The 25,352-nt window shown below is 52.2% G+C and overlaps 1 protein-coding gene and 1 long non-coding RNA gene across 12 annotated transcripts in view; one reads left to right on the top strand and one right to left on the bottom strand.

The window, feature by feature from the left end:
* Window positions 1-12,245, top strand: part of LOC311580413 — a 31,900-nt gene extending 19,655 nt beyond the window's left edge. Inside the window, exon 5 of the long non-coding RNA XR_014773455.1 lies at window positions 12,212-12,245. This is a non-coding gene — a long non-coding RNA (uncharacterized lncRNA). The remainder of the gene's footprint in view (window positions 1-12,211) is intronic.
* Window positions 1-25,352, bottom strand: part of COL13A1 (collagen type XIII alpha 1 chain) — a 136,833-nt gene that overhangs the window by 20,144 nt on the left and 91,337 nt on the right. For 9 of the 11 annotated variants that reach the window (XM_084751953.1, XM_084751961.1, XM_084751960.1 and 6 more), the window contains 14 exons: window positions 17,058-17,102; window positions 15,816-15,848; window positions 15,058-15,084; window positions 11,936-11,989; window positions 10,831-10,917; window positions 10,209-10,262; window positions 9,071-9,115; window positions 8,697-8,765; window positions 7,678-7,701; window positions 5,221-5,283; window positions 4,307-4,351; window positions 3,893-4,036; window positions 3,233-3,331; window positions 1,782-1,826 (listed from right to left, as the gene is read on the bottom strand). In XM_084751953.1, the coding sequence (XP_084608079.1) occupies window positions 1,782-1,826; window positions 3,233-3,331; window positions 3,893-4,036; window positions 4,307-4,351; window positions 5,221-5,283; window positions 7,678-7,701; window positions 8,697-8,765; window positions 9,071-9,115; window positions 10,209-10,262; window positions 10,831-10,917; window positions 11,936-11,989; window positions 15,058-15,084; window positions 15,816-15,848; window positions 17,058-17,102 (834 nt within the window). The remainder of the gene's footprint in view (window positions 1-1,781; window positions 1,827-3,232; window positions 3,332-3,892; window positions 4,037-4,306; window positions 4,352-5,220; window positions 5,284-7,677; window positions 7,702-8,696; window positions 8,766-9,070; window positions 9,116-10,208; window positions 10,263-10,830; window positions 10,918-11,935; window positions 11,990-15,057; window positions 15,085-15,815; window positions 15,849-17,057; window positions 17,103-25,352) is intronic. The other 2 variants (XM_084751952.1, XM_084751958.1) reach the window with 1 other exon arrangement.

The raw sequence follows: 25,352 nt of genomic DNA on the forward strand, positions 1-25,352 counted from the left end.
CTGATTCAAGTTCCTACCATCTTGGCTAAACTAATAAACCCTTTCTCCCCCCAAGGGTTTTTTGTTTCGTTTTGTTTTAAATCACAGACAGCAACAGAAATGAAATTAGGGTGCTTGGACTAGGGCTGTAGCTTAGTGATAAAGCACTGGGCTAACATGCATGACGGCTCTAGATTTTATCTTCAGCAAACATGCATGCACATATGTCCCCCCCCCCACACATGCTATTCTTGTTATAAATAAATAGTGTAAGGATCCGCTTGTAAAAGTGCTTGTAGAAATCCATACACATGGAGCGTGGTGATGGACTTGGAGGCAGAGGCAGGTAGATCTCTGTGAGTTCAAGACCAGCCTGGGCCACATAGTGAGACTGTGCACCCCCCAAAAGGGAAACTACTTTCATTTTAATGCGTTTTAAACTTCTTCATACTCTTCTATAGCCCATTTTATCTTCATTGCAACTTAACAATGTTTAAAAGTAACAGACTTATTAAATGGTTTATAAATGAAAGGGAATTAAAGGAGAAAAATAATATATTTCTTTCATATTTAATTGAGAGGGGATTCTAATATTTTGCCTGATTTCCTCCCTAGCATTTCAGATGTGTCAGCTATAGCTGAATACATTTATGTACTTAAAGGATACATACATGTAATTTGATTTTTCTAGTCTTTTATAGTTGTTGCAAAGCTGATTTTTCTATTTTGGGGTGTGCCCCCCTATGAGCCATCTTCCTTGATGACACACTGGCTCTTGAACAGGAGGGCAAGGGCCCACCGGGATAGGGCTGAGAGTCACGCTTGGCATGAGGAAGGTCCTCATCCAGCGACAGAACATCACTACCAGCTTATTAGCCTAAGGATTTAGTACCCTCCTTCTTTCTAGGAACACTGTCTGTTTCCAATTTTGACATGAAATACTTCTGAAAGGAAATTTGTGTGTATGATGCTTTTCCAGACTTTAGGAGCGCTTCTTCAGGGTGCAATCAATCCATTCTTAAATAAGGAACAGTGGCAGCACACAATTAGGCCCATTTCACTTGGCTCAGATGGGGCTGGGGATGGCCAGGGGAGCGTGTGGGAGACTAGGAAGCTCTGCTCTCGGGTGGCTACTGGGCTGCCCGGGCTTTCCTGCCAAGTATCTTCTCGCTCCCTTCTCTGGGTCTCTGTTGCTTATCCTGTACAAACACATACAGTGCTCTTCATCTTTTTATTTTTATTTCTTTTTTATGTTTGGTTTTTTGAGACAGGGTTTCTTTCTGTAGCCCTGGCTGTCCTGGAACTCTGTAGACCAGGCTGGCCTCGAACTCACAGAGACATGCCTGCCTCTGCCTCCCTGAGTGCTGGGACTACACCAAGGCCTGGCTTGCGCTCTCCATCTTTTGCACAGCCCATTCTCACACTGGTTTGCTTGTTCCTCACTCTTCTCCTCCTCTTCTGTTACACCTCTCAGAGAGTCTCTCCTCTCTGGAGAGCATTCCCCTGAAGCTCTGGGAAAAAGTCCTATTTGGTCATTCAGAACCTGCCCACATGGCTCAACCTCCATGGCACAGACTGGCTCCTTGTACTTATCTCTCTTCGTCTACTGCAGCCTAGGATGTTGTCTGAGGACCGCAGAAGCTGTGTGACTGCAGGGCAGCTTTGAGGCTCAGTACCTCTGACAGAGGCCCAGTTTCCAGCCTTCCCAAGTCAGAGACGCTAGGTGACTTGGAAAACAACTGATATTTCTATTGAGGCCCTGGTCAAATAATCACACAGAAGGAAGACCAGAGTTGACTTACCTCTACTCCTGGGTCACCTTTCTCCCCAGCTTCTCCTTTCTCTCCCTGTGGGTGCAAAAACATCCCAGTGTGAGAGCTGGGAGCTAGGAGGTTGGCCACAGGTCCACCCTCACATCTGTGACAAGCTACGAAGACTAGGGTGCTCCTGCAGAGGCTGAATAGGTAGCCAGCCTGCAGGACAGTGGACCAAGATGGCCCCATGACAGCCATCTTCAAGAACCTGAGAGTCTAGTGGTGGGAGAAGGCGGGGAGGGCTTGCTGTGTCTGGTTCCTGCAGCAGACCGCCTGCAGGCTGGAACCATAACTTGTTTCCCAGTCCTGGAAGAGGGAATGTGGCCTTTCATTCATGTGACTATTTTATACCTCGTTACATGCATGTGTTATACATGGGAAAACATAACACATGCTAAGACATGTTATAGTTATATACACTAAGACCCAAGTGTGCACACGGTTCTGTCTTGCTGGTTCCAGACTCTAGAAAGATCCTCTTGCAGACCTTCAAGAAGTAAGCTATTGTGAGGTGAACTGTCCAGCACGGGGAAAGGGCATGCGGCAGGGGATTGTAGGTGGCATCAAGAATCTAGGGGACTCAGTCCCAGGGACCAAATCTTGTCAACACCTAGAGGCTTGGAAGAGGGCCACAGTCTCCAGGTAGGAACACAGAAGGCCAATGATTTGACTGTGACCTTTGAGACCCTGTTTGGGGACCTCAACTATAACAGGGCCTTGGTTCTGGGAGCCACAGAGTATATACGTAATGATAAAAATAGGCCATCTTAGGCAGTTGTTATGATGGTTCATGGTACATTGACAGGAAGTGAATGTAGCTCAGATCCCACGAGGAAGAGGGAGGCTAGCAGGGTAAGCAGATAAGAAAGACACCACACCAAGCCCAGTGGCTTAGCTTCCACCTAGGAAGTGAGCACATTGCGAGGCTGTAAGCCACCTACTCGTCTGACCCTGCAGGGTAGACAGTCACTTTAAGTCACACATCTGATCTCTGAGGGTGTATGTATGTATGTGTGTGTGTGTGTGTGTGTGTTTCTGTTGGTATGTGTGGGTAGAGGCAGATTATCAACCTCAACCTCACTTTGAGGTTGCTCACTTTCCATTTCTTCTTTATGGGTACACCTGGGGTTCACTGATTAAGCTAGGTTGGCTGGACTGCCCCTGGAGACCTGCCTATTTCTTTCAAGTTCTGAGAGGGGAGTTCCAAGTGCAGCAGTCTTGGGCTAAGAAGCCTCTAGAGACAGAAGCTACCACATGGAGGTTAGAAGTCTCTTTGGACCCAATCAGGAGTCCAGGCCAGCGTACAGGCCCAGGCTAGTATAGCCTAGCATGGTGCTAGGCCCTCTCAGGCTGTTGGCCCCAGTGAGGAGCCCCTTGCTCCTGTACCCTCATCTGCAGCTGCCTGTGGTCACCCTTGACACCCGGTCCTCTCGCCTTACTGTGAATCCCGGGAGCCCGATGGGCCCAGGCAATCCTGTCGCTCCGGGCCTCCCTTCATCACCTGGTTCTCCTTTCTCCCCAGTTGGGCCATCTAGACCCTATAGATCAACAAAGATCTCTGTCAGTGATGTTCAGAGTCATCCCACTGAGCAATTGTGCCCATCTCTGGCATGCATACATGCGTGATTCCTTTCCTCCAAGGGTGGGTGTTCAAGGGGGGTGCCACTTCACAGATGGCACTACTGAGGCTCAGAGAGAGCTCCTCAGCTAAGTCAGCAACCTGGCTGGACTGGGCAAGGGGTCTTGTCCACTCATGCAAACTCTTCTGACACAGGCCTCTCACATGCTTCAGGAGAGGCAGGCTCACAGCCCTCAACAGTCCATGAGGGATTAAGGAAAGGCATTGCTGCTCCCATCTTAAGAGATGAGAAACCGAGGCAAGGCTCAGTGACTTTCCCAAGGACACAGATGAGGTCAACACAGGACTCAGGTCTCCTGAGTGGGGACACTACAGGATACCAGCCTTCATAAAGCAAGTGGTGTGGCAGGTAGCAGCAAGTGACTCTTGGGTCTCTGAACTTGGGAGCAGCTGGCAGCATGCAGAGCCCAGGTCAGGATGGAGGTGGTACATGCAGGGTGCCAGCTGCCCAGACACTTACCGGGGGGCCTGCTGGTCCTGTTTCTCCTTTCTCCCCTGGACTCCCTGGAGGTCCGACCTCTCCCTTCATTCCTGGAGGCCCATCCTTTCCTGGGGGCCCTTGGGGGCCAGCAGGCCCCATATCTCCTGGTTTTCCTCGAGGGCCCTACAGAAACACCAATGGTACTTTTTAGGGATATTAATGGAAAAAAGAGGAGGGAGGGAGAGAGATCAGAACAGCCTTGGTGGTCAGAGGACTGGCACTGGATAGGAGCTGATAATGATATCCCCAGGTTGGCACTGCCAGGATATAGCCGGAACCCCTCTTTCTGGCCCTTCTTACTTTCCCTAGCTGGGCATGCTCCTGAGCCCTCCTGCCCACACTCCCAGGGTAAGAACCACTTGCAGAGTCCTTGCTGAAGACACTGTTGCTTACCTTGTCCCCATCATGTCCTGGAGGGCCTGGTAGTCCAATCTCCCCCTGCAGCAAGGGCAACAGAAACAGTTTAGAGCAGCGACATCAATGCCCACCTCCTTGGTACCCTTCCCCAAGAGCTTCTGGAAGGCACACTTTTGGTTGCCTTGGCACCACAGATCAGGATCCCAAAGCAATGTGGTGAGTGGAGCTGAGCACTCTGTGACCCACGATTTAGCCACAGTCTCACATGGCTATTTCTGAGATCCCTGAGCATCCCTATGGCTCCTGGTCACCTTAGCCCAACTCTCCTGTCCACTTCACAGCAACCTTAGACCCTTCTTCATTTAGACCGGGGGTGGGGTAGGAAAGGGTGTGGCGACATGACGTGGCAGGGAGGAGAGGAGCAAGGGTGCCAATTCTGTTGGATGGGTCTGGAATGATTTCCTGGAGATGTATATCTGGGGGAGGGTAGGCTCTCAGAGGCAGAGGGGGGAAACACAAGGCTTCCTCTAAGAACAGCAGAGGAAAGAGTAGGTGGAGGATTAGGATAATGGCAAAGGCACTGGGTGAGGCAGCTGAGAGCGAGAAAGGGATGACCTGGTCTGATGGCTATGACCAGGGCTATGTTCCAGACCCCACTGTATCTGAAGGGTTTTCTGAAAAGCAAGACCCAACACTAACCACCAGGGAAGAATGGCAGAGCTTGAGGATAGAAGTGAGGGGACTGGAGTGGGTGGTAGGGCCAAGGGACAGAGAAGAATGACAGAGAAATGTGGTCCCGAGAAGATGAAGGGGTCACAGAACGCGGGAAGGCCCTGTGGTCATGTGCTCAGAATGCAGCGTCCTTTCTGCGTCTTAAGCACTTCGCCCTGTCCCATTGCCCTCAACCCCTCACCTCCCCAGTCCCCACCGTCCATCGGAGCAAGTTTTACCCTTTGGCCTGGAGTCCCTGGAGGTCCAGGTGGGCCTGTTTGTCCAGGAAGACCAGGAGGCCCCTAGGAAGGAAAGAAATACCATTCAGGCAGGAGTGGTGGCTGTCACCAGAGCTGTGGGGCTGGTTTACAGGGGTCAGCCACTTTCAAACAGTATTTCCTCACACACCCCCACCCTGTGTGTGTGTGTAAGTGTGTGTATGTATGAATTATGTACGTATGAATGTGTGTCTGTGTACGTATGAATGATAGGGTCTCATTAAACTCATTGTGCAGTTGAGGTTGGTCTTGAACTTCTGATCCTACTGCCTCTCCCCTGCTTCCCTGAGTACTAGGGCTCCATATGTGCACCACCGTGCCTGGGTTTATGGGTGCTAGAGACCAAGTCTAGGACTCTGTGCATGCTAGGTGAGACTTCAACCAACTGAACTACATCCCCAAAGCCTTTCGGTTTTTTTCAAAGCAAATAACACGGGAGCCCTAAAACGTAAGCAGATGAGCACTGGTGTGTTTGTGTTGGAGATGGGCGTTGCAGAGATCCATGACAAACAGCCTTTCTCTCTAGGAGTTCAGAGAGAGAATTTGACTTCCTGACAGGGGAAGAGGCAATTGTACAAGTGAAATTGTCCTCGTGGTGGCATGTTACTCAGTAGGGAAAGGAACTAACCTTGACCCAGGAAATAGCAGGAGTGACTGTCAGGCACATTATGTTGTGAAAAGGAGCCAGAGTTATGTACCTATACTATGATCTCATCATGTGAGATTGTAGGAAAAACAAGCCTAACCTACACTGTCGGAAAGCCATTCATGACGCTCTGGGGCTGGAGGGGGTGTGAGATGGCTCTCACAGCTCACAGGGAACCTCTTGTGGCTCCCAGGTGGTGTCTAGATGTCATGTGCATTGTAATCACTACATTTTTCTGTAAGCTATCTTGTAAAATATGCTACTTCCAGGCAACTTTTTCTAACAGCTATTGTACACAGGTGTGATAGGGGAGTGTGAGTGTCTGTGAAGGTAGAAGTGCAAGTGTGCATGGCGGCAGAGGAGTAACCTGGCTTTCTTCCTTGATCACTCTCTAACTTTTTTTTTAGTTTTATTTATTTTTATGTACATAGATGTTTTGCCTGTATGTCTGTCTGTGTGAAGGTATCAGATCTTCTGGAACTGGAATCAGTTGTGAGCTACCACGTGGTTGCTGGGATTGAACCAGGGTACTCTTAAAGAGCGACCAGTGCTCTTAACCCTCTCTCCATCCTCCAACTTGTTATTTTGACACAGGGTCCTCATGGGCCTGGAGTTCACTGAATAGGTTACGCTAGCTGGCCAGAAAGTCTCAGGGATGCATTTGCCTCCTCCTCCCCAGAGCTGGGGAATATGAGGTCATAAGATCATTCCACCATGTCTGGCTTTAAAAAAAAAAGGTGTGTGTGTGTGTGTGTGTGTGTGTGTGTGTGTGTGTGTGTGTGTGCGCGCGCACACTCATGGATGCACACACAAGTTCAGCATGAATGTAGAGGTTAGGAGAGAACTTTGTGGAAATTTCACCCCCTATGGTTCCATGGGTGAAATGCAGGTCACTAGGCTTGCGCAGTAAACACCTTTCACTTGACTTTTCATCTGGGTTCTGGGCATCAAACTTGGGTTCTTACATTCAACAGTCCAGCAATCATATGACTGACTGAGCCATATCCCTACCACTAACAGTCTTTTAAAGATCATATATTTTTTAATGTTCCCAAATGAAGTTCATTGGTTCCAGAACTTTCTAGCTTGTACCAGCATGCAGGGATGAGATGTTCCTGGAAATAGAGTTTGTTAGAGACAAGGTCTTGTAGGTGGCTCCAGCTGGGCCAGAACTCACTACATAGACCAGGCTGGCCTTGAACTTGGGGTGACCCTCCTATCTCTGCCTCCTGAGTGCTGAAACTACAGGTGCGAGCCACCTTGTGTGTCATGCTGCTGTATACAGAACCCCAACATTAGAGGGAGTGCGAGTCACTCAGATGCAGAACTTTGGGGCCCCTTCCCCATCCACTGTGGAGGTTGAAGTTAGTGACAGTTGTATAACTATATCCGTTTCCTTCAAGCCTGTCACTGCTTGGCACATGTGTAGAACCCAGCATTGAATTCCAGGGTTTTTCCCAGACACAGATACTGAGATTGCATAGATGGCTGCTACGCATTTCTCAGAAGGGGGAGGGGCATAAAACGTGCCCCTGAAAGTGCTAGAAATAAAGCCCAAAGTCCATATTATGCCCGTGTCAGCTGCTGCGTAGATGAGGAGCTGTCACCACTGAGAGCCCTGGGACAGCTCTTGCCCCTGCCCAGGGTTGGTGCCCCCTCTGCCTGGTATGGTCCGGAAGCTCAGCACACATTTTCCAGAGGTCAGAACTCTAGGCTGTGCTCTCCGTGCCCAGCCCAGTGCCCGAGGGAAACCAGGGAGGAGGGTAACTCACCATCAAGGCCAGTGTCCTGATCTCCTGAGGGAAAAAAAAAAAAAAAAGGAAAAGAAAAAGAAACAAAACAGTATAATTAGCCAGTGAGCAACAGTCTCCTTCATGGTCTTGGCCCTCTGAGAGGATGGAGTGGAGGAAGACCCTCAAAGATGGGCTCTGCGGTTCCCAGACCTTTGCCACCTTACGTTACCCCAAGGTTTGGCACATGGATGGTGAACATCTAGACAGGGCCTCTGAAATGCCTGGTGCTGTCCCAGGCCTTTCCAGGTAGACCAGACCCGCTTACTGTGGGATGTGACTTCTTAACCAAAGGTGAGAAAGGACACAGAGCCCCGTTTCTTCCTACCCTGTTCTTTCTCTTTCTCCCAGAACCCAGATTGGATGCTAGAAAAATACTTCCTCAAAGCTCAGGGGGAAGATGACCCCTTGCCTCTCACAAAGACTCCCACACACCTCCACGTAGCTTCAGAGGCCTCGGCAGTTGGAAGGAGCAATTCCCAACCAGTGTAGTTTTGCCCCCAAGGGGAACTCTGGAACTGTCTGGTCCTGACTAAGGATGGAGTGCTGCCAGTCTAGTGGGTTGAGACGTGCTAAAGGATCCTTCAGCACATGGGGCGGCTTCTCCGCTTACCACCTCCATGATCCAACAACAAATAATCGTGCCAAGGTAGAGACACCTATCTAAAAGGATGAGGGCTCAAGAACTTGAAACAGAATGAAACTGACAGAGAACTGCCGTGTTTCGGGGAGCCAGCTCCTACCAGGTGATAGGGGTATGTCCAGGAGTCATGGGTCGCCTGAGCCCTGACAGGTGACACTTTATGGGAACCAGTATATTTCCGATGGTTGGTTGTTTAGCCAGAGCCAAGTATTAACTAGCTAGGCCTGATGCCAAATAATGGGGCCGTTTGCCTGGAGGCTCCACAGAGGCTCAGAGAAAGCAGGGGAAGCTTAGCTAGAGATGGCACCGGCGCAGGTAAAGGCTGAGGCCCACTGGGACGTCTCTAGAGCCCACGTACCTGAAGCGCCTCGTTGATGTTTCCATTGTAATCCACCATCTCTCCCTTGCCAGGTTCACCCTTGGAGCCCTGAAAGGCAGAGGAGTTCTCAGCCAGAGTCTCGGCCAGGAGGGGGGTCTGAGGGCTTGTGGCCCATTGTGGTGGCGCCTGGACGTGCCTGGACACAGGCTGGCATAGAGCATCCAGGGCTGTCTGTCAAGATGCTCAAGGCTCTGCAGGACCAACGCGTAGCCCTGAGATGGCTGAGTCCGATCACCATGGCTATGCAGACCTCCCTCCTTGGGCCAGCACATGCTTCCCTCCCCATCCCTCTTAAGAGAGAGCTCAGGGTCAAGTCCCTTCATACTACAACTCCAGGTGACAGATGAACGTACCTTGGGGCCAGCTGGTCCCTGCTCCCCAGCTGCTCCTGGCTGTCCCTGTTGCATGAGAGACGAGTGAAATGGATTGATAAGGCTGGATGTAAGAACAGCTGATGTCCTAGGTGAGCTGCAGTTTAAGGGCCATGGAGGGGCCAAGAAGCCCAAGGCAACAGGACACACATCTCCCTGTTAGTTTCAGTGCAAGCCCCGCCCCCTTCCAGAACTGCCACTAACACCCGCCTCACTCTTCTTCCATTGAGTGGGATCCTGGGGCAGGGGCGGTGGGGCCTACTCCTTTTGCATGTAATGATGTTCCTTCTCTTCTGTTCCTTGTTTGTCCCTTTGGCCATATCTCCCCAGTTCCCTACACCAGTCACATCCTTGGTAACAGGGATCTAGGCCTTTGCTTCTGATTTCCATTCTGCACTGGGAGCAGGGATCACTGCCTGACGTTCCTGTGGTGCTTTTAGGGACCACTTTCCCTGGGGCAGAGGGGACCACAGGATGAAACCCAGAGGCCAGGGGTGTCAGGAGGGAACAGTTAAGAGGGATACTGATGTCCTAGAGTGGAACAGGGGCTGGGGACTGGAAATAGGACCAAGTGACGTGGGATAGATGGGATAGGGGTATCAAGCAAAGAACAAACCACCCATCTAGTTTTTCTGGGATTAATGTGAATTTTGAAGAAAAAAAAAACGTGAAGTCAAAGATAAGGGAAAATGAACGCCTTGTCAACTCAACTCAGATGACCCTGCCACTGGCCCTCTGAGGATCTGCCCCCCTGTGTCCCTCCCCCTGCCCCAGTATTTTGGTTATCATGTGCCTGTAAAGGAGGCAGGGGCAAGCTGGGCAGAAGGGAGTTCTCCGTCTAGGTCTGTGGTGTGGGAAGCTACTGGAAGCCAGAGTTCAGACTCATTTCTCAAATGAAGTGTCACATTCTCCAGGCAGGCTTTTCATGCCCATTGTTTGAGCACCTGGATCTCCGAGGTACAAATCAATCAGAAAAGATGGACCCCAGGAGTCAGAGCTGGCTAGCTTGGGGTCAGCACAGGGGTCCAGTCAGGCTAGGGACGGTTGGCTTTCTGAGCTGTGTTTGAACACCCAAGATCCCTTCACCCCGTAGCTCCTGACTGTGTGTGGGGGGCTCTACCTTGTCTCCTTGCTGTCCTGGGGGCCCAGCCTGGCCATCGATACCAGCTTCTCCCTGGGAAGGAGAGAGGGAGCAGGGTGGGGGTGGGGGTGAGATAGGAGATGCTCAACTGCAAGCAGAGCAGCTGGGCCAGCTGCTACAGAGCCAGCAGTCAATTGGCAAGACACCTGTACCAGATCCTGCCACCTGGGCAACAGAAGCAGGCACAAAGGCCCTGGGAATCTGGGAAAGAGATCACCAGAACTCCAGGATGGGCTGGCTGTGTGAGGAGAATAGTGAAGGCAGAGGCCAGTCTGGTGCTTCTCTTAGTAGTCCTGGAAAGTGGACCAGAGTTTAGGAACACAGCCTTCTAACTCCCTTCCAATGGTGGCCAGGCATCCCCAAGTCCCCAAGCTGTGGCAACCTCGTGACCTATGACCCCAGCCCCAGGAGGGAGCATGGGGCAGTGGTGCCTCTGTGGCTCTCTGACAAAGCCACAGCTCTTGCTAGGTTAGGTTGGAGCTGATTTTCTAGGATGCTGGGAAGGGGACAACCAACAGCACTTTGCCCTATTGGTGCGGTCTCTCTGCCCCTCTTTGGGGGCTCCACATCTCTCATGATGCTGGTACCAACAAAGACTCACCTTTGGCCCAGGGGGCCCAGGGAGCCCTGGGGGGCCAGGCTCCCCCCTGCCTCCTCCAATGGCATTGCCAGAGTCACCTTTTTCTCCCTGGGGATGGAAAGCAGAGTTACGTCACTGGCTTCCTAAGCCAGAGGAGGTGGTTGACTGACTCCTGTCCAAGGGAGAAGAGTGGCAGGCAGGACACAGTCCTGAGGCCAACTGCAAAAAAGAACACTAAAGTGCTTTGGGATTCCTGGGTCAACCTTACTGTGGGACCAGCATAATATTGGGGATTGAGGGTGGGGCTGCAAATTCCTCTAGAGTCTCTTAAGCAGTGGGTATGGTTAAGGATATGTAGTGCTACAGGAAGCTTTGCCTGTCCCTTTAATCCTGCAGGCTCAGAGCCTCTGGCCTTGGCTCTCCTGGGGGCCTCTCTTATATAGCTTATATAGCTCTCCCCAGACATATTGGACCTCTTTATAATGACTTAACTTTTTAAAAACAACTTTAAGGAACCTCCACAGTTATAACTTAGTTAGTAATGGGCTTGCCTTACAAGCTCAAGGACAAGAGTTTGGATCCCCAGCTCCCTACCCTCTGCTCCCCCCCCCTACAGTGAAAATCAGGATATGGCACCAGGTGTTTATAATGCCAGGGCCTGGGAGGCAGAGGCAGGCAGATCCCTGAGGCTCACCAGCCAGCCAGCCTAGCTCAATTGTCAACCCATAGAGAAACACTGTCTCAAAAAAACATGGTAGACATCCCTTGAAGAGTGATAACCAAGTTTAACTTCCGGCCTCAATATTCATGCACACATGTGTACCATGCACAGGAGCACCTATAGGAACACACACATGCTTACAAATGCACAGATAAATAATTTAAATGGCTGTAAATGAGCTGATTCTCAGAACCTGCATGAAGAAATCCAAGCCAGGTCATAGCCCCTGACTTCTACAAAATTCCTGCATTTTGGGGCCATCTGGGCCTATTGTGGGGGACACACGCCTCAATCTGGCTGTGCTCCAGCTGTGTTCCCCTAGTCTAGAATGTGCAGGGCCAAGAGGACAGGACATCAAGGCTTGCAGAGAGCCCACTCCACCCTTGAAGATGGATATCCACCTACCTTCTGCCCCAGGAGGCCAGAGAGCCCAGGAGAGCCTATAGCCCCCTTCTCACCCTGCAGAGAGAGGAAGCGGGGTTTAATACAGGCTCTAGGTATCTGGGTGGCAGCACCCCTACCCTCTTAACACGTTGCTCCGCTGGCCCCTCATCTATCAGCCCCTCCTTGGGCCTCTGCTTCCTCCTGGACCTCCATCCTGATGGGGGCTTTGCTAAGGCACTTTACATGGGTCAGATGGGTGATGTCCCTGCTCTCTCTCCATGTGAATCCGGCTCTTAGAACTCTTGGGATAAAGAAGAAACACTGGCCACAGTCCACAGCTGGGTCCTGCTCTTCTGGGAGCCTCTGGGAGGTGGAGGTGAGTAATGTGGAAAGCCAGAGCTCGGGAACTCTGTGTATCCATTCTGTTCTTCATGCCTTTTCTGTCTGTCCCCTGCACTCGCCCTCTGTCTTTTCTGTCCACCCTCTCCTGCCTCTAGACAGAACCCATACACCAGAACATCTTTTTTGAGAAGTTTGCCTCATGGGCCAAACTGTGTTCCAGGCAAGCTCAGCGTTGAAGTCCTAACCTCAAGTACTTCAGAAAACTACCTCCCTTTTTTTTTTTGGAAACAGGGTCACTGAAGGTCAGTATCAAATGTGAAGGGGACCCTGCTAGAGTAGACAGAACCCAATGTTCCCAGGACATTATAGGACAGGGAAGTCTGGAGACCGGCAGACACATGGGCACAGACACACAGATGCTATGTGAAGGAGGCAGCAGGTAAGCTGAGGCTTCTGCAAGCCAAGGGAGCAAGAAGACTGCCATAAACCCTCAGAATGCACTCCCTTCCCACCCCCTGCCTTTGGGTCTCTGGCCTCTAGGGCTGTGAGAAGATGCTGGTTTTGCTGTTCAATACACTTGGTCTGTGGACTTGCAGGTGCAATACTTCCTGACCCAGCTTAGTGCAGTGCAAAGGAATTCGGCTCTCTGTCCCATGGCATGAATCACTGAGTTCTGTAGGGTTACCTGAACCCAAGCCTCTCTTCACAGGTGGAGGCAGCCTGCCCCATAAGCTGGGTGGCTGTGGACAGCCCCTTACTGAGCTAACGGCAGTGCCGATCTCCACATTTTAGGGTACAGTCATCCGACTTGCCTCCACAGTGTCTGCATGAGTCATCACGGCAGCCATAACAAAATGCCATGCCTGGGTGGCTGAGATAGCAGAGGTCCCATCTCTGATAATGGGAGTCTGTCATTGGGTGCCTATGCAAGGGAGAAAGAAAGGCTCTTCTGGCTTGTAGATGGCTGCCTTCCGTCTGGGCTCTCACTTAGCAAAGCAAAAGACTATCCCTCTTCTGCTGATGAGGCCACCAATGCCATCAGATTAGGGCCGCACCCTTGTGACCTTATTTAGCCCTATTTATCTCCTAAAAGCCCTACCCCTCTAGTCTTCACCTTGGGGATCTGATCTGGGCTTCTGCATATGAATGTGGAAGGGTATAGTTGAGCCCACAGCAGCAAGGAGCTAGATTCAAGTTGGCATCAGAACCCTTGCATCCCTAGTGAAGAGTGTACGGATGCCATCCCTACACACAAGAATATGATCTGGGGGTTCTCGGATCACAATGCCAATGGCCTTTCCATCTGAAGCCACGAAAGATACCACACTGAGTGGCTAGGTGTCACGTTCCTGCCACTTGCCCTTGGGGATAGGCTTTCTGGTAGCACGGCATGAGGACAGGTAAAGGAGGCAGAGAGAGAGCAAGGCAGGAGCCTGGTAAGTACGAGTCGGGGTGGGGAAAATGGAGAGAAGGAAGCTCTCCTCCCTCCAGGCTTGTCTGAGTGCCCCTGGAGTGGGCTTTCGCCTCAGCACCCCAATAGCAGGAGCAAACTGTACAGGTCCTACCTACAGGCATGGGCACGCTTGGCAACAAAGATGATGAGGTAGGCTCCTTGTCCCCTGGCCTTTCACTGGAAGCCAAGGACTTCTGGAAAGCTTTGTGTCCAGTCCCCATCCCCTGACCCCCCCCCCCCCCCGCCAAGTTTACTGCTCCAGGCCACATTCTCTTCGTCCACAACATGTCTACCCAGCATAGGAATTACAATGAGAGCCCTGGGGCCGGTGTCCCCTGAGGTGTTCTGCCTATCCTCTGCCCTCCTTTCCCAGCACACCTGGAACCCCAGCTTCCCTGCATCTCTCTTGGAGATAAGAGGAGAAAGTCAGCCGGGCGTGGTGGCGCACACCTTTAATCCCAGCACTTGGGAGGCAGAGGCAGGCGGATCGCTGTGAGTTCGAGGCCAGGCTGGTCTACAAAGTGAGTCCAGGACAGCCAAGGCTACACAGAGATACCCTGTCTCAAAAACAAACAAGCAAACAACAAAACAAAACAAAAAGAGGAGAAAATAGACAGGGCATGGAGGGGAAGATGAGGTGTAATCAGGAACCAGAGTTCCCAGACAAGAGGTGTTCAGTAAATATATGGGTGCTTCATGCTATATTGGCTTTTAAGGCTTTCCCAGTGCAAGTTAGCATATCCAACACCCCAAATGCATGTACACACACACACACACACACACACACACACACACACCTGTCAGGTAAGTACACTACCACTGAGCTATACCCATGGCCCTCTTTTATCATTCCCTCTGAGAAAAAGCCTTGCTAAGTTCAACCGGCTTGACTTGAGTTTGGGATGTTCCTTGCCTCCGTCTCCCCCCAAAAGGAAAGAGTCTAGGTCTGTGCCACCTGGCCTGGCTCTGTGCAAGTAATTTTCAAGGCTGCCTGACATTTCTGTTGTGCTACATCCATTACTGTTCTAGATAAGGAGAGACACTTGTAAATGTAGGGGACAGTGTATCTTCTCCCCGCCTCCCTCCGCCCCCTCCCCCACCAGCAGCTTCCATGCATGTAGGCAAGACCAGGAATGAGAAAGGTCCTTACAGTGTGCTCCTGATGAAAAGGCCCAGTGCTCCACCCCCATGCGCCCCCCCCCCCCCCCCCCCGGCAACACACATACACATCCAGCGGCCTGGGGTGGGGGTGGGGTGGGGCAGAAGCAAAATGGTAGTCCACTGTCAGCTTCACCCCACAGCCAATCACATTTCTCTATGTCCCACAGGATTCCCTTCCCATCTGTACCTTGGCTCCTGGAGTCCCGGGCTCACCCTGTATGGGAAAGAGGACACCAGTGAAGAAAGAGAGATAAAGCGAGAGCCCTCTGCTTTGGAGGAGAGCTACTTCCTCTGTTCAGGGGAAACCTCAGGACAAAGGTCTTCTGGGAAGCTGCTCCAGAGGGTCTCATCCCCTGCCCCAGAACAATGGTTCTCAGCCTTCCTAATGCTCAGCTCCTTATGTTGGGGTGACCTCCCCCACCCACACCATAAAATTATTTTTGTTGCTACTTCATAACTGTCATTTTGCCACTCTTATGAATCTTGATGCAAATCTCTGTGTTTTCTGGTGGTCTTAGGTGACTCCTACGAAAAAGTCATTTGATCCCTGACCCAAAGAGGTCGTGACCCAGAAGGATGCCTAGAAGGATGGGTAGGTTAAGGGCATCTCAGAAGGAAGTGGGGGGGGGGGTACCCTTGTGAGCAGAGCTGTTGCAAAGCTCAATACTGCGCACTTGTCCTGCCAGGGTACTCCCATGGTACCCACTGGCTTGATTAGGGGTTCAGGGAGGAGATGCTGGCTCTCCTCTGAGGCTTTGGAAGCCCATGGCAGCTAGTTCTGGGGAGGCAAGAGTAGGGAGGCCCTGAGTGGAGGCTGGAGACCTGGCTGAACCCTCTGTCCTCTCCTTCGTCCAGCTGCTGTGCTGCTGAGCCCCTGGGTCACAGCTCTGTGCTCTCATCACACCCTCTCATCCTGCCCCTAACAGAGTGACAGTGTTTACTTACCTTCATCCCAGCCATGGCTGTCCCAGGAGCCCCCTGGTAGAGAGAGAGAAAGGGCATGAAGGTCTCTGAGGTCAGAGGTAGCTGTGCCTGGCCTCAAGGTCCACTCGTTTCTGCTGACTGATAGCCAGTATCTTCCCAGAGTGTGAGAGAATGTGACATGTTCAGCTGGGTACCCCAAGAGACCTCAGTGGGATGTATAGTGGGGACAGTGAGATTTGGGCTAGGTCTCTGTGGTCAAAGGCTGGGGACTAGCAGGCAACCCCATAGGAAGGTGTTGGTTTCACCAAAGCATAGTGTACCCCTGTGTATAAGTGGGTTACCCCAACCCATGGCTCTCTAGACATCTGGCCTCATGAACTGGGAATAAACCCCATACCTTCCTTTGTGTGTGCAGTATATGAGTGTGTATGTGCATGTATTTGTAGGGGTATATACCCACGTATACACATGTGGAGGCCAGAGGTCAATGTCAGGCTCATCCTCATTTTCCTCTACCTTATTTTTTTGAGACAGGGTCTCTCGCCGATCCTGGCACTCACTAATTGTCTAGACTGGCTGGTCAGCAAGCCCACAGGGCCCTCCTGTTTCTTATTCCTAGTGCTGGGATTAGAGACATGGACCATCCCACTAAGTGGATGCTGGGGATCCGAACTCAGGTCCTTATACTTGCACAGTTAAGCTCTTTGCTGAGCCGTCTCCCCACCCACCCCCTTTTTTATTTTAAAAGATAAGATCTCACGTAGCACAGGCTGGCCTTGAACTGGCTATATATTCCAGGATGGCCTTAAGCTCCTGATCCTTCTACCTCCACCTCCCAGGGGCTGGGGTTAGGTGTGTGCAGCCCCACACCTGGTTTATGAAATTCACTTTCATTTTTTCCCCCAAGACCACATACTTTGAGGTGAAAGTGTTGTTCAAAGGGCCACTTAGAAAAGCCCAAGTGGAGGCTGTTGGGGTTCTTGTGTTTTCTTTGGGTTTCAGGACGATACTAGAGCTGATAGCACAGAAGAATTTTATGGTCCAGAAGACTTGGGAGGTGACTGGAGCCACATCACATTCACTCTCCCTGCTTGCCTTATGTCAGGAAGGACAGACAGATATGGGAAGGGGGAGGGTTGAGGGAGGAAGTGTGGCCTCATGTTCCCAACAGGTTGTGAGAAGGACTTGGGGTGGGGGACCCAAGAAGGAACCAAGAGTCCCAGAGTTTGAGGGAAGGAACAGGCACAGGGGAAAGATGGATACCTTGGCTCCATGCTTGCCTGGCATCCCCGGCATGCCCCGCTCTCCCTGGGAAGCGAAACAAGAGAAACCGTAAGAAAAGGACCAGGAATCTAGAGCATCCAGGCCCGTGTGAGTTCTGAGGCCACATGGGCCACTCCCCTCAGTTCTGTGATGCCATCTTGAAGGAAGATGTCACAAAAAGAGAGAGGGGGTTAGGGGGCTGAAAATAACCACACACACACACACACACACACACACACACACACACACACACGGGAATTAGAACTCAGGTAGGGAGGTGGCCTTAAGCTGGATATACAGTTGAGGATGACCTTGAACTAATCCTCCTGCCTCCACCACGCTGGGCCTGGAGTCATGGCTATGACAAGAGCAGTGATGTGGCTGTTTACCTACCACAGGCCTTTCCTTCTACCTATGCCCCAGGTTTGTCCCCGGAATATTTGTTAGCATGGTGCCTAGTGGCTGGTCTCTCTTTTATCCCCCACTTTTTGGTTCCTGCCTGGCCAGACCCAGCAGCAATGTTGCAGCTTTTCTGGGATTTGTGGGCAGGGCTGTGCCATCGCAGCTCCGTCCTTCACTTTCAATGTCTTCTTCTTCTTCTTCCCCGTGATCCCAGATCTACAGGAGGCAGTGGTACCATCAAGTGATGGGTCAGGAGATAACAGCCAGTGACAAAGCAGGGGTTGGGGGGGGGAGGAGCAGCAAGGAGAAGTGAGTCAGGACTCTAATCCAATTGTCTGGGGGGGGGAGGGGTAGCTCTTGCTTCATGCACTGAACCCCACATGGTACCCCAGTATGAGGATGCAGCAGTGCCACACCAGCCTGCTGTTGCTTGCCTCAGTGGTGCTGAAGACGATGCTACAGGATGGGAAATCCAAAGCCCAGACACACTGCGACTCCTGCTGTAGGGTCTTGCCTGCTATCTCACAGGACAACTCTGCCCTCCCTTCTGCAGACAAAGGCTCCAGCGACTCCCACCCTCCTCCCCATTGGTATCTCAGAGTCTCCCAGCACACAGGGTAAATAATGAGGCTCTCCCACCACCCATAGATTAAAAAAAAAAGTGGGGATCCTGGGCTCTGGAAGTCTGCCTCCATCCTAGTTTCCTGTTTGCAGATAAACCACCGTGTTTCTAAAAGAGCCACCCACTTCCATAGCCCCATGACTCCCTGCTACGCCCTCCGTTCAAAGCTATATTTATACCTCTGCGAGATCCTTTACTGTGCCCATGTCTCAGTTCTGGGTCCTCAACATAGCAGGGACCATTTCGTATCTCCTACCCCAGAGCTCCATGCACACGAGGCAGCTGTTCTAGTCTTGAACTCTATCCTCACGGGATGCCCTTCCTTTTAGTTTTGAGACAGGGTCTCACCAAGCTGTGCAGGCTGGCCTCTCTTTAGCCACTCTGTAGCCCAGGCAGGACTGGGATCCTCCTGCCTCAGCCACTTTGCACTTGGCATCTGTGCACACGCTCGTGCCTATTTGTGACAGACACTGCATCACATTCATCCTCTTTGAGCCACGTGCCCGAGTTCTACAGAAGGCTCTGATCTTTATGTCCAAGGGAATCCTATTCCACTCCCGCCTGCTCAGGGTGCCAAGAGGGGTCCAGCCAGCACAGGCATGTCTGCTCTGTGGCCAGCAGAGGGTGCAGGAGGACCTACTCTGAACTTGGCCATCTTGGCCTCAGTGGTCTTAAAGGCCCCTAAGGACCCTAGGTGGCACTCATCTCTAGAGGACCAGGTCCCCATAACATTCCAATGGACTGCACAACAGCCAGGAGTCCCTAGATGGAGGGAGGCCCTGGCTGCTCAGAGGCCCCTGCTATCTCCTTTAAGACCCCTGTGTTAAAAAAAAAAGACCCTTGTGTTTTCCCTAGCCTTCTGCAAGGTCTCTGAGATCCCTCCTATCTCCCGTGTGTGGAGCTAGACTAGATGTCTGCTAGGTGTTTTCCTCTCTGACTCCGCCCTTCTCTGCCCAGTGGGCTCAGCCTAGATCCATTCTCCTTCTACCCAGCCCTGCCCCGCTCTGGCTGCCTGCATGGTTCTTGGGAAGCAGATACAGCCAGAGCTGGCAAGGAGATGCTCAGACCCCCCAGTTCCAGAAAAAGGACTTTCTGGAAGGAGTTTTAGCTTTAGGTAAAAATACAAGTCTGGGGTGTGTGTGCTCTCGGTGGGGTTCTGATGCTCCCCTTCTGTACCTCCAGGATAGCCAAGGATGCTCCTACTGAGGAAATGCAGCCTGCAGGTGGAGGGCAGCCCAAGAAGCCACGCACACAGTGAGGGCCCCAGGCTAACCTAAACTGTCTTCAGGTCATGTTGGTTTGACCTTGTGAATTCACGGGCCTGTGCACACAAAAGAGCCAGTCGTCCTTCTAGGGAGCAGTCCTCTTTAGGGTGGTTGATCTCCCCTCTTCCTACCCCCATCCCCCCCTGGCTGATCTTGGTCTCCAGGGGCCTCAGGACTTCCCTCCCTCCCGCCTCTTTTGCTGGGCAGGAAGCAGGGGCGCCTGGCTGACCCCACCGCAGGGCTCTCTCCACTCTCATTAGCCTCACTGCCCAGCTCCAGCCAAGGGGCTTGCCCTGTCTGACCTCTGGCTAGGCCAGACAGCATTGCTTCCTGGATGGGGGTGAGGCACCCTTCAGGAACCAAGGCCCGGCTGTCTCAGAGGGTGGAGCAGAGGCTGGCGTGGACATGGCTGAGGGACAACACAACGGAAGCTGTGACATGCCTCTGTGAGATCTAGGGCCTCCTTTTCTAGTGCCCTCTCGAGTTGTCCAGTTCCTGAGGCGCAGGTGGAACTGCGCTTGGCTTGGCCCCGCTGGTTCGGTGCTGTGCTTGCCTTTGCGGCGTGGATCTCACAGCTACCCGAGCCTATGGCTCAGATTCCTCTCAGCTACTGCCTTCCCAGGGGGCAATCCCAAAGGCTGGGGGTGCGGTGGGGTGGGGTGGCTGGACAAGAATGTGCTCCAAGTCTCCCGAAGGGTCTTGGCCCCTCTTCCCAGCGTATGATGGCACAGACTGACTCCCAGGCTGCCAGCCACCTTTGGGGGATGCTGGCCGCTTAACAGGGTGCCAAGAAACAATGAATGGAAGCACAGGTGGGGAGGGGAGAATCTGCAGTAATCTCCAGTCACTGTGGCTCAGGAGACAAATGGACGGTGATGGCTGCACTAAATGACCTTGGAGGTCTAATCCAGCTCCTAGAGCCCCCCTCATCAGTCCCCCACCCCCAGTAGCAACAGGTTCTGTATCCTTTGAAGTTTCTAAGTGGGAGGACCCATCCTTTCTAAAGATGAGTGAGCGGCACAAGCATGGCCGGTGGGCGTGGCCTAATTGGTGATTTACTGTTTGTTGAACAAGCTGCACAGGGACTTGGCAAGAAGTCTGTCTGGAGGGAGTAGGGGTGGGGTGTCGAAGTCAGCTCCCCAGCCAAGCAAAGGGTGGGTCGGCAAGCTGGGGAGGTGAAGGGGTTTCCTTAACTCTCCCACAAGGGGTTCATGGAAATAGCATCTTTGTCCTTTGAAGGGGACGAGGGGCGGGGGATTGCCTGGCTGAGTGGGCTGAAAGGGCTGAGGAGTACCACCCTGGGAAGGTGGAAGAGCTGGAGAGATTCGGGTAGGAGATGTAACACTTTGTCCCAGGCCAGAGTTCCTGGAAAAAGGTGACCGAGTTCCTGCTTCTCTCTGCCCAGAAGCAAAGGCCGGAACCATGGAAATCCCAGGTCGTCCGGTAATTAGGGCGGGCAGGAAGTGATCTAGGGAATTCCTGGGTCGGGTGCCCCATCGAAGGCTTGGGGCTTTTGGAAGGACGGCTGGCTTGTAATCGCAATTTGAGATCTGTTGATTGTGTATTCCGTCCCAAAGGAGAAGTCAGTTCTCATTAATCTGTGGTCTTTGGAGGGCAGAGCAGAGCCCCAGAGGTCATGGAGAGGGGGGCTGGGGGCTGGGGTCCAGCCACAGTCCCCTCGGGGCTGCAGGTCTGGGCCTTATCTGCATCTGTTTCAGGCATTTAAATGTTCTCACTGGGACTTCCCAAAGTGGACAGAAAATTGCTTTGTGCCCTCTGCTGCTTGGAAATGCTACAAGGAGCTCGGGGTCCCTTGGACCCTCTGTGAGCCGGAGGGCCACCGGGATCTCTCAGGAGCTGCCGAGGTCTAAGACGTTTTAGAAGCAAGCAGCAGCTCAGCTGTCCAGTGTCACCCCACTGGGCAAAGCACGTTCTTCTTTCAACCAAATGAGGTACTCATGAGCCTGCACCCTCTGCCCTGCAAGGTCTGAACCTACCCACGAGAACATCTTCTCTTCCACCTTAACTCCTTCCAGGGAAGAAGAGAGAGGAAGCCTTTCAGGACACTAAATTCTCCTGGCAACACCAACATGCCGGTAGCCAAGTCAGACTACAGCTTTGGTATCACGACAGTGCAGGTGTCACCACCTCCCAGCTGTGGACTAAGGGTAGACAGACTCTATGATCCACGCTTTGCTAGAAACAACAACAACCACCAAAACCAAAAAACAAAACAAAAAACCCCAACTTTCTGAGGGCGATTTGAAAGGGAGACAGTTGGACAGTGCATGGGTCTGGGGCAAGGCTCAGTTGGCACAGTGCTTGCCTACCATGAACAAAACCCTAGGTTCAAAGCGTGGTTGCATATAAACTGGGTGTGGGGGTGCACAGCTGTAATCCCAGCACTTGGGATGGCATAAGAATCAGATGTTCAAAGACATCCTCAGGTACCAAATGGGTTTAACATATGCCTGGGCTCAGGACTCAAAAACAGGGGGCAGGGCATTAAAGCGATGCCTGTGAAGTATCTGGTACCCTGTCCCAGCATTCATACCAATGCTGGTCATCACTGCACAGAACGCTGCCTCATCCAGAACATGTGTCCTAGCTTATGGACCTCTACAAAAGACATGCAGATGATATGGGGTGCATCAGACCCAGTACTAACCCTGATGTACTAGGAGATGTGCTCCCATCAGGCTTGTGACCCACGGTAGTCTGAAGGAGACCCTCGGTTGTGATGCATGATCCTTGAAACACGCCTTGCGTTATGTGGTATAGTTAAGTAAGGTTGACGGCTGCCATAAATTTGGGTCGAGCAGGTACCACGTGGGCAAACAACAGTGCATGCACTGTCTAGGGAGGAGGGTTGGCCCCTGGGCAAGTGTAGGGGCTGCACAAGGGTGCTAGCCACCCTGGGCTCTGATTACAAGGAGCTAGTAGAGAAGTAAGCTTGCTGAGAGTCCTGGACCAGCCAGGCCTGGTCTAGCCAGTGGGAGTGATGGAGGGAGCATCTCATCCTCATACTTCATAGGTTAAGAAATTAAATGCCCCCTTGTGTGCCAAGCCTGGCAGACAGAGCAGTGGAGCTCATGTGGCAGGCCTGCATGCTACACTGAGGGCTCCCACGATGGGGCAGCCGCATAGCGGCCTCAGCTCAGGGAAACCATCATGGGTGGCCGTGGCCATTCTTCCTCCTCCTCGTTAATTTCCCCTCTTTGCACCTTAACAGAGCACGGAGTGGGAGGAAAATGAAAGAGGGAGGAAAGAGAGAAAGGAAAGAGTACTGGGGAAAAGCTGGCTGTGCGGTGAGGCCTCATTCAGCCTTCTTCTCCCAAAAAAACCAACCACAGGAGGAGAAGAAGGTGCTCTCAGACAGGCTGGCGAGACCCCGCTTCTGCTTCCAGCATGGCTGCTCACCAACTGCACCACTTTAGGCCAAGTGTTAACACCTAGGGCGTAACGGCCTCGCCGCCCTGCGTGTGGTAAGGACGGAGTGAGACAGGTGCCACGGCGCTTTGGCTAAACTAAAGGTGTGAGGCACGGCTGGAATTGGCTTCGGGTGTGAGTGACATCCGCTTCACGTCAGGATTGTGAGGGAAATAAGTGCCTTTTTGGGGTGTGGAGGCAAGATGCCACCAATCTCAGTGTGCCTGACCCCTTGCAGGGGACCTCTCTGTTAGTAGACTAGGAGGCACCGAGCAATTAGTGATGGGACAAGGGCAGCAGGAGGCGGAAGAGGCACAGGTGTGGGATGCTGAGGCTAACTGGGAGGTGGCTGGGAGGGGTGAAGGCCCGGAGAGGTAGACGGGGCAGCTACGGCTACTAGAAACCATGAAAAGAGAGTTCTATAGAGGAGCAGAGGGGCGTGGCCTAGGAAAGAAAGCCAGGCTAAGGAACTCAGCAGGAGAGGGTGGGCCCTGACTGCCCCAGATGAAGGACGAAAAGATGAGGACTGAGGTGCCAGAGCCTACAGCTCACAAAGTTCTCAAAGCCTCCAGGAGAGAGACACATGTGGTCAGTCTGTGCTCAGGAAGCCATGGCTTCCCCGTGCAAGAAGGGATTGTAACCTCAGCTGCTGCAGCCTCAGCTGACAACAGTCCAGGACAGTGGTTGTAGCCCTCTGGCTCTCTCCCTGTCACCTGGCCTTAAGAAGTGTCTCTGATGGCGCTAGAACTGTTCTTTCTGGAGGGCCACACCATATTTGCTCACTTCTAGTCCTGGGAGGGTAGCACAGTCGAATTCTCCAGTCAGGCTAGAGTACTCAGTGTCTGAGGCAGCCTCTTTCTCCCCAGGAGCTGGCCCTCCGTCAGCGGTACTGCTTCCCCCATCCTCTGCAAATGCAGGGATGCCTGGATTTGAAGGGACCTTGTTGTCACCGCCCCATATGGAGGATGACCATACTTATGGACCCAGGCCTTTCAGTGTCGGGACACCTCAGTGCACAGCTGGGCCCTCACCGGCTTCAAGACAACAATCCCCAGGCTGTTTTTGAGGTACCAGACTCCTGGTTTACAACAGAGGCAGACACCACCAATCACAACACAGTCCCAGCCACGGGGCATCGCCATGACCCTGGGGACCCCTCTGCCAGGGCCTCCACCCCTTCACAGCTTGAAAGAGCCGATCTGACTACTAATGGGAAAAGCGACCCGTGCTACACCAGGAGGCAATAAATTTTGTGAGTCTGAGTGAGTGGATGGAAGCAGCCGTGGGGGCTATAATTTCCACTTCCTGACACAATGCAAGCTTCTCAGTTTATGCAGAACTAATTAAAGATCTCTTGTGTCTCACCATTTCCCCCGCCAGGTACCCATAAAACACCAGCCAGCCACCAGAAGCCAGAGTGCAAGGCGTGTACTCCTGGCCGAGTGAGTCTCTTTCCAAGATTCCTTCTCTTTCCCATACCTTTCCTTCTTTCAGCATTCTCCCTTCTAGAAGGTTCTGGAGGATTCCCGAGTTTCCCAGCTGTAGCTTCTGGTACCACGAGAAGGACCCAGACCTGGCTTGAATTCTGGTTTTGACTTCTCCTAGCTGAGACTTGGGTGAGACTCATTTTCCCACTTGCTGGGTAGGAGATAGTTATAGCAACTCCAGCGGGTACAGGATTGGGAATGGTACCGGTTGTGTTTCAGGACAATGCCTGGCCCACAGCCAGCATTCAGTAAGCGCCGGCTACAATTGAAAGTATTTATGGCGATTGTAGCGACTGCTTCCCAGCCTTGGCTCAAATGATTTCCTGGGTCTAAAATACTATTTCCTTTCAGATTTGCTGAAGGATCACAGAGGTTGACTGAAAGGGGGGCCACAGAGATTTTCTACGCCTCTGATCAAGCAGTTAGAACTATGTCTTTCCTATGCTGTTGTAGGTAACTTGGCTGTGTGACCCATTTGAGCAGAAGGTCCTTAGGAAATGTGATTTGAGATGATGCTGGAAGAGTGTCCATGTATTTGAACCTGCCCACCTTGGAGGCTTTCCTGGGCCTACCTTGCTGTGGGGAAGCTCATCCATCCTCCTGGAAGATGAAAGGCACCTGGAGAGGTAGAAGCTACCAGCCAGCACTACTCACAGGAATGAATAAGCTACCTCTGCCCTCCTAGCTATTATATGTTAAGCCTCTATTCCTACAAACCCAGGTAGAACTGCAAAACCACAGGCCACCAATTCACAGAAACATAAGAAATATTCGTGATTTTTAAGCCAGCCAATTTGGGATACTTTGTTACACAGCACTAGCTAGCTGATACACCTACTCACACCGTTGAACTCTTGGCTGCTTTCTCCCAGGAGGTTCCCTTAACTCTTCCCACTTGGGGTCTACCTTTCCACCCTGCTCTCAGCAAGCTCTCAACAGTTTGCTGCCAGTAAGTCAATCTGTGCAGGGGTGCTTGTCTGTCTGGCCCAAGAACTGCCCGAGAGCAGGGCTGCATTGTCTACATCTTCCTCTAGGCTCAGCATGGGGGCTTGTCTCAGAAAGGTCGAGTATTCTGGCTTACCCAGTCCAG

This window comes from Acomys minous, assembly GCF_964271855.1.
Source record: "Acomys minous genome assembly, chromosome: 13".
NCBI classification, from domain to species: domain Eukaryota; kingdom Metazoa; phylum Chordata; class Mammalia; order Rodentia; family Muridae; genus Acomys; species Acomys minous.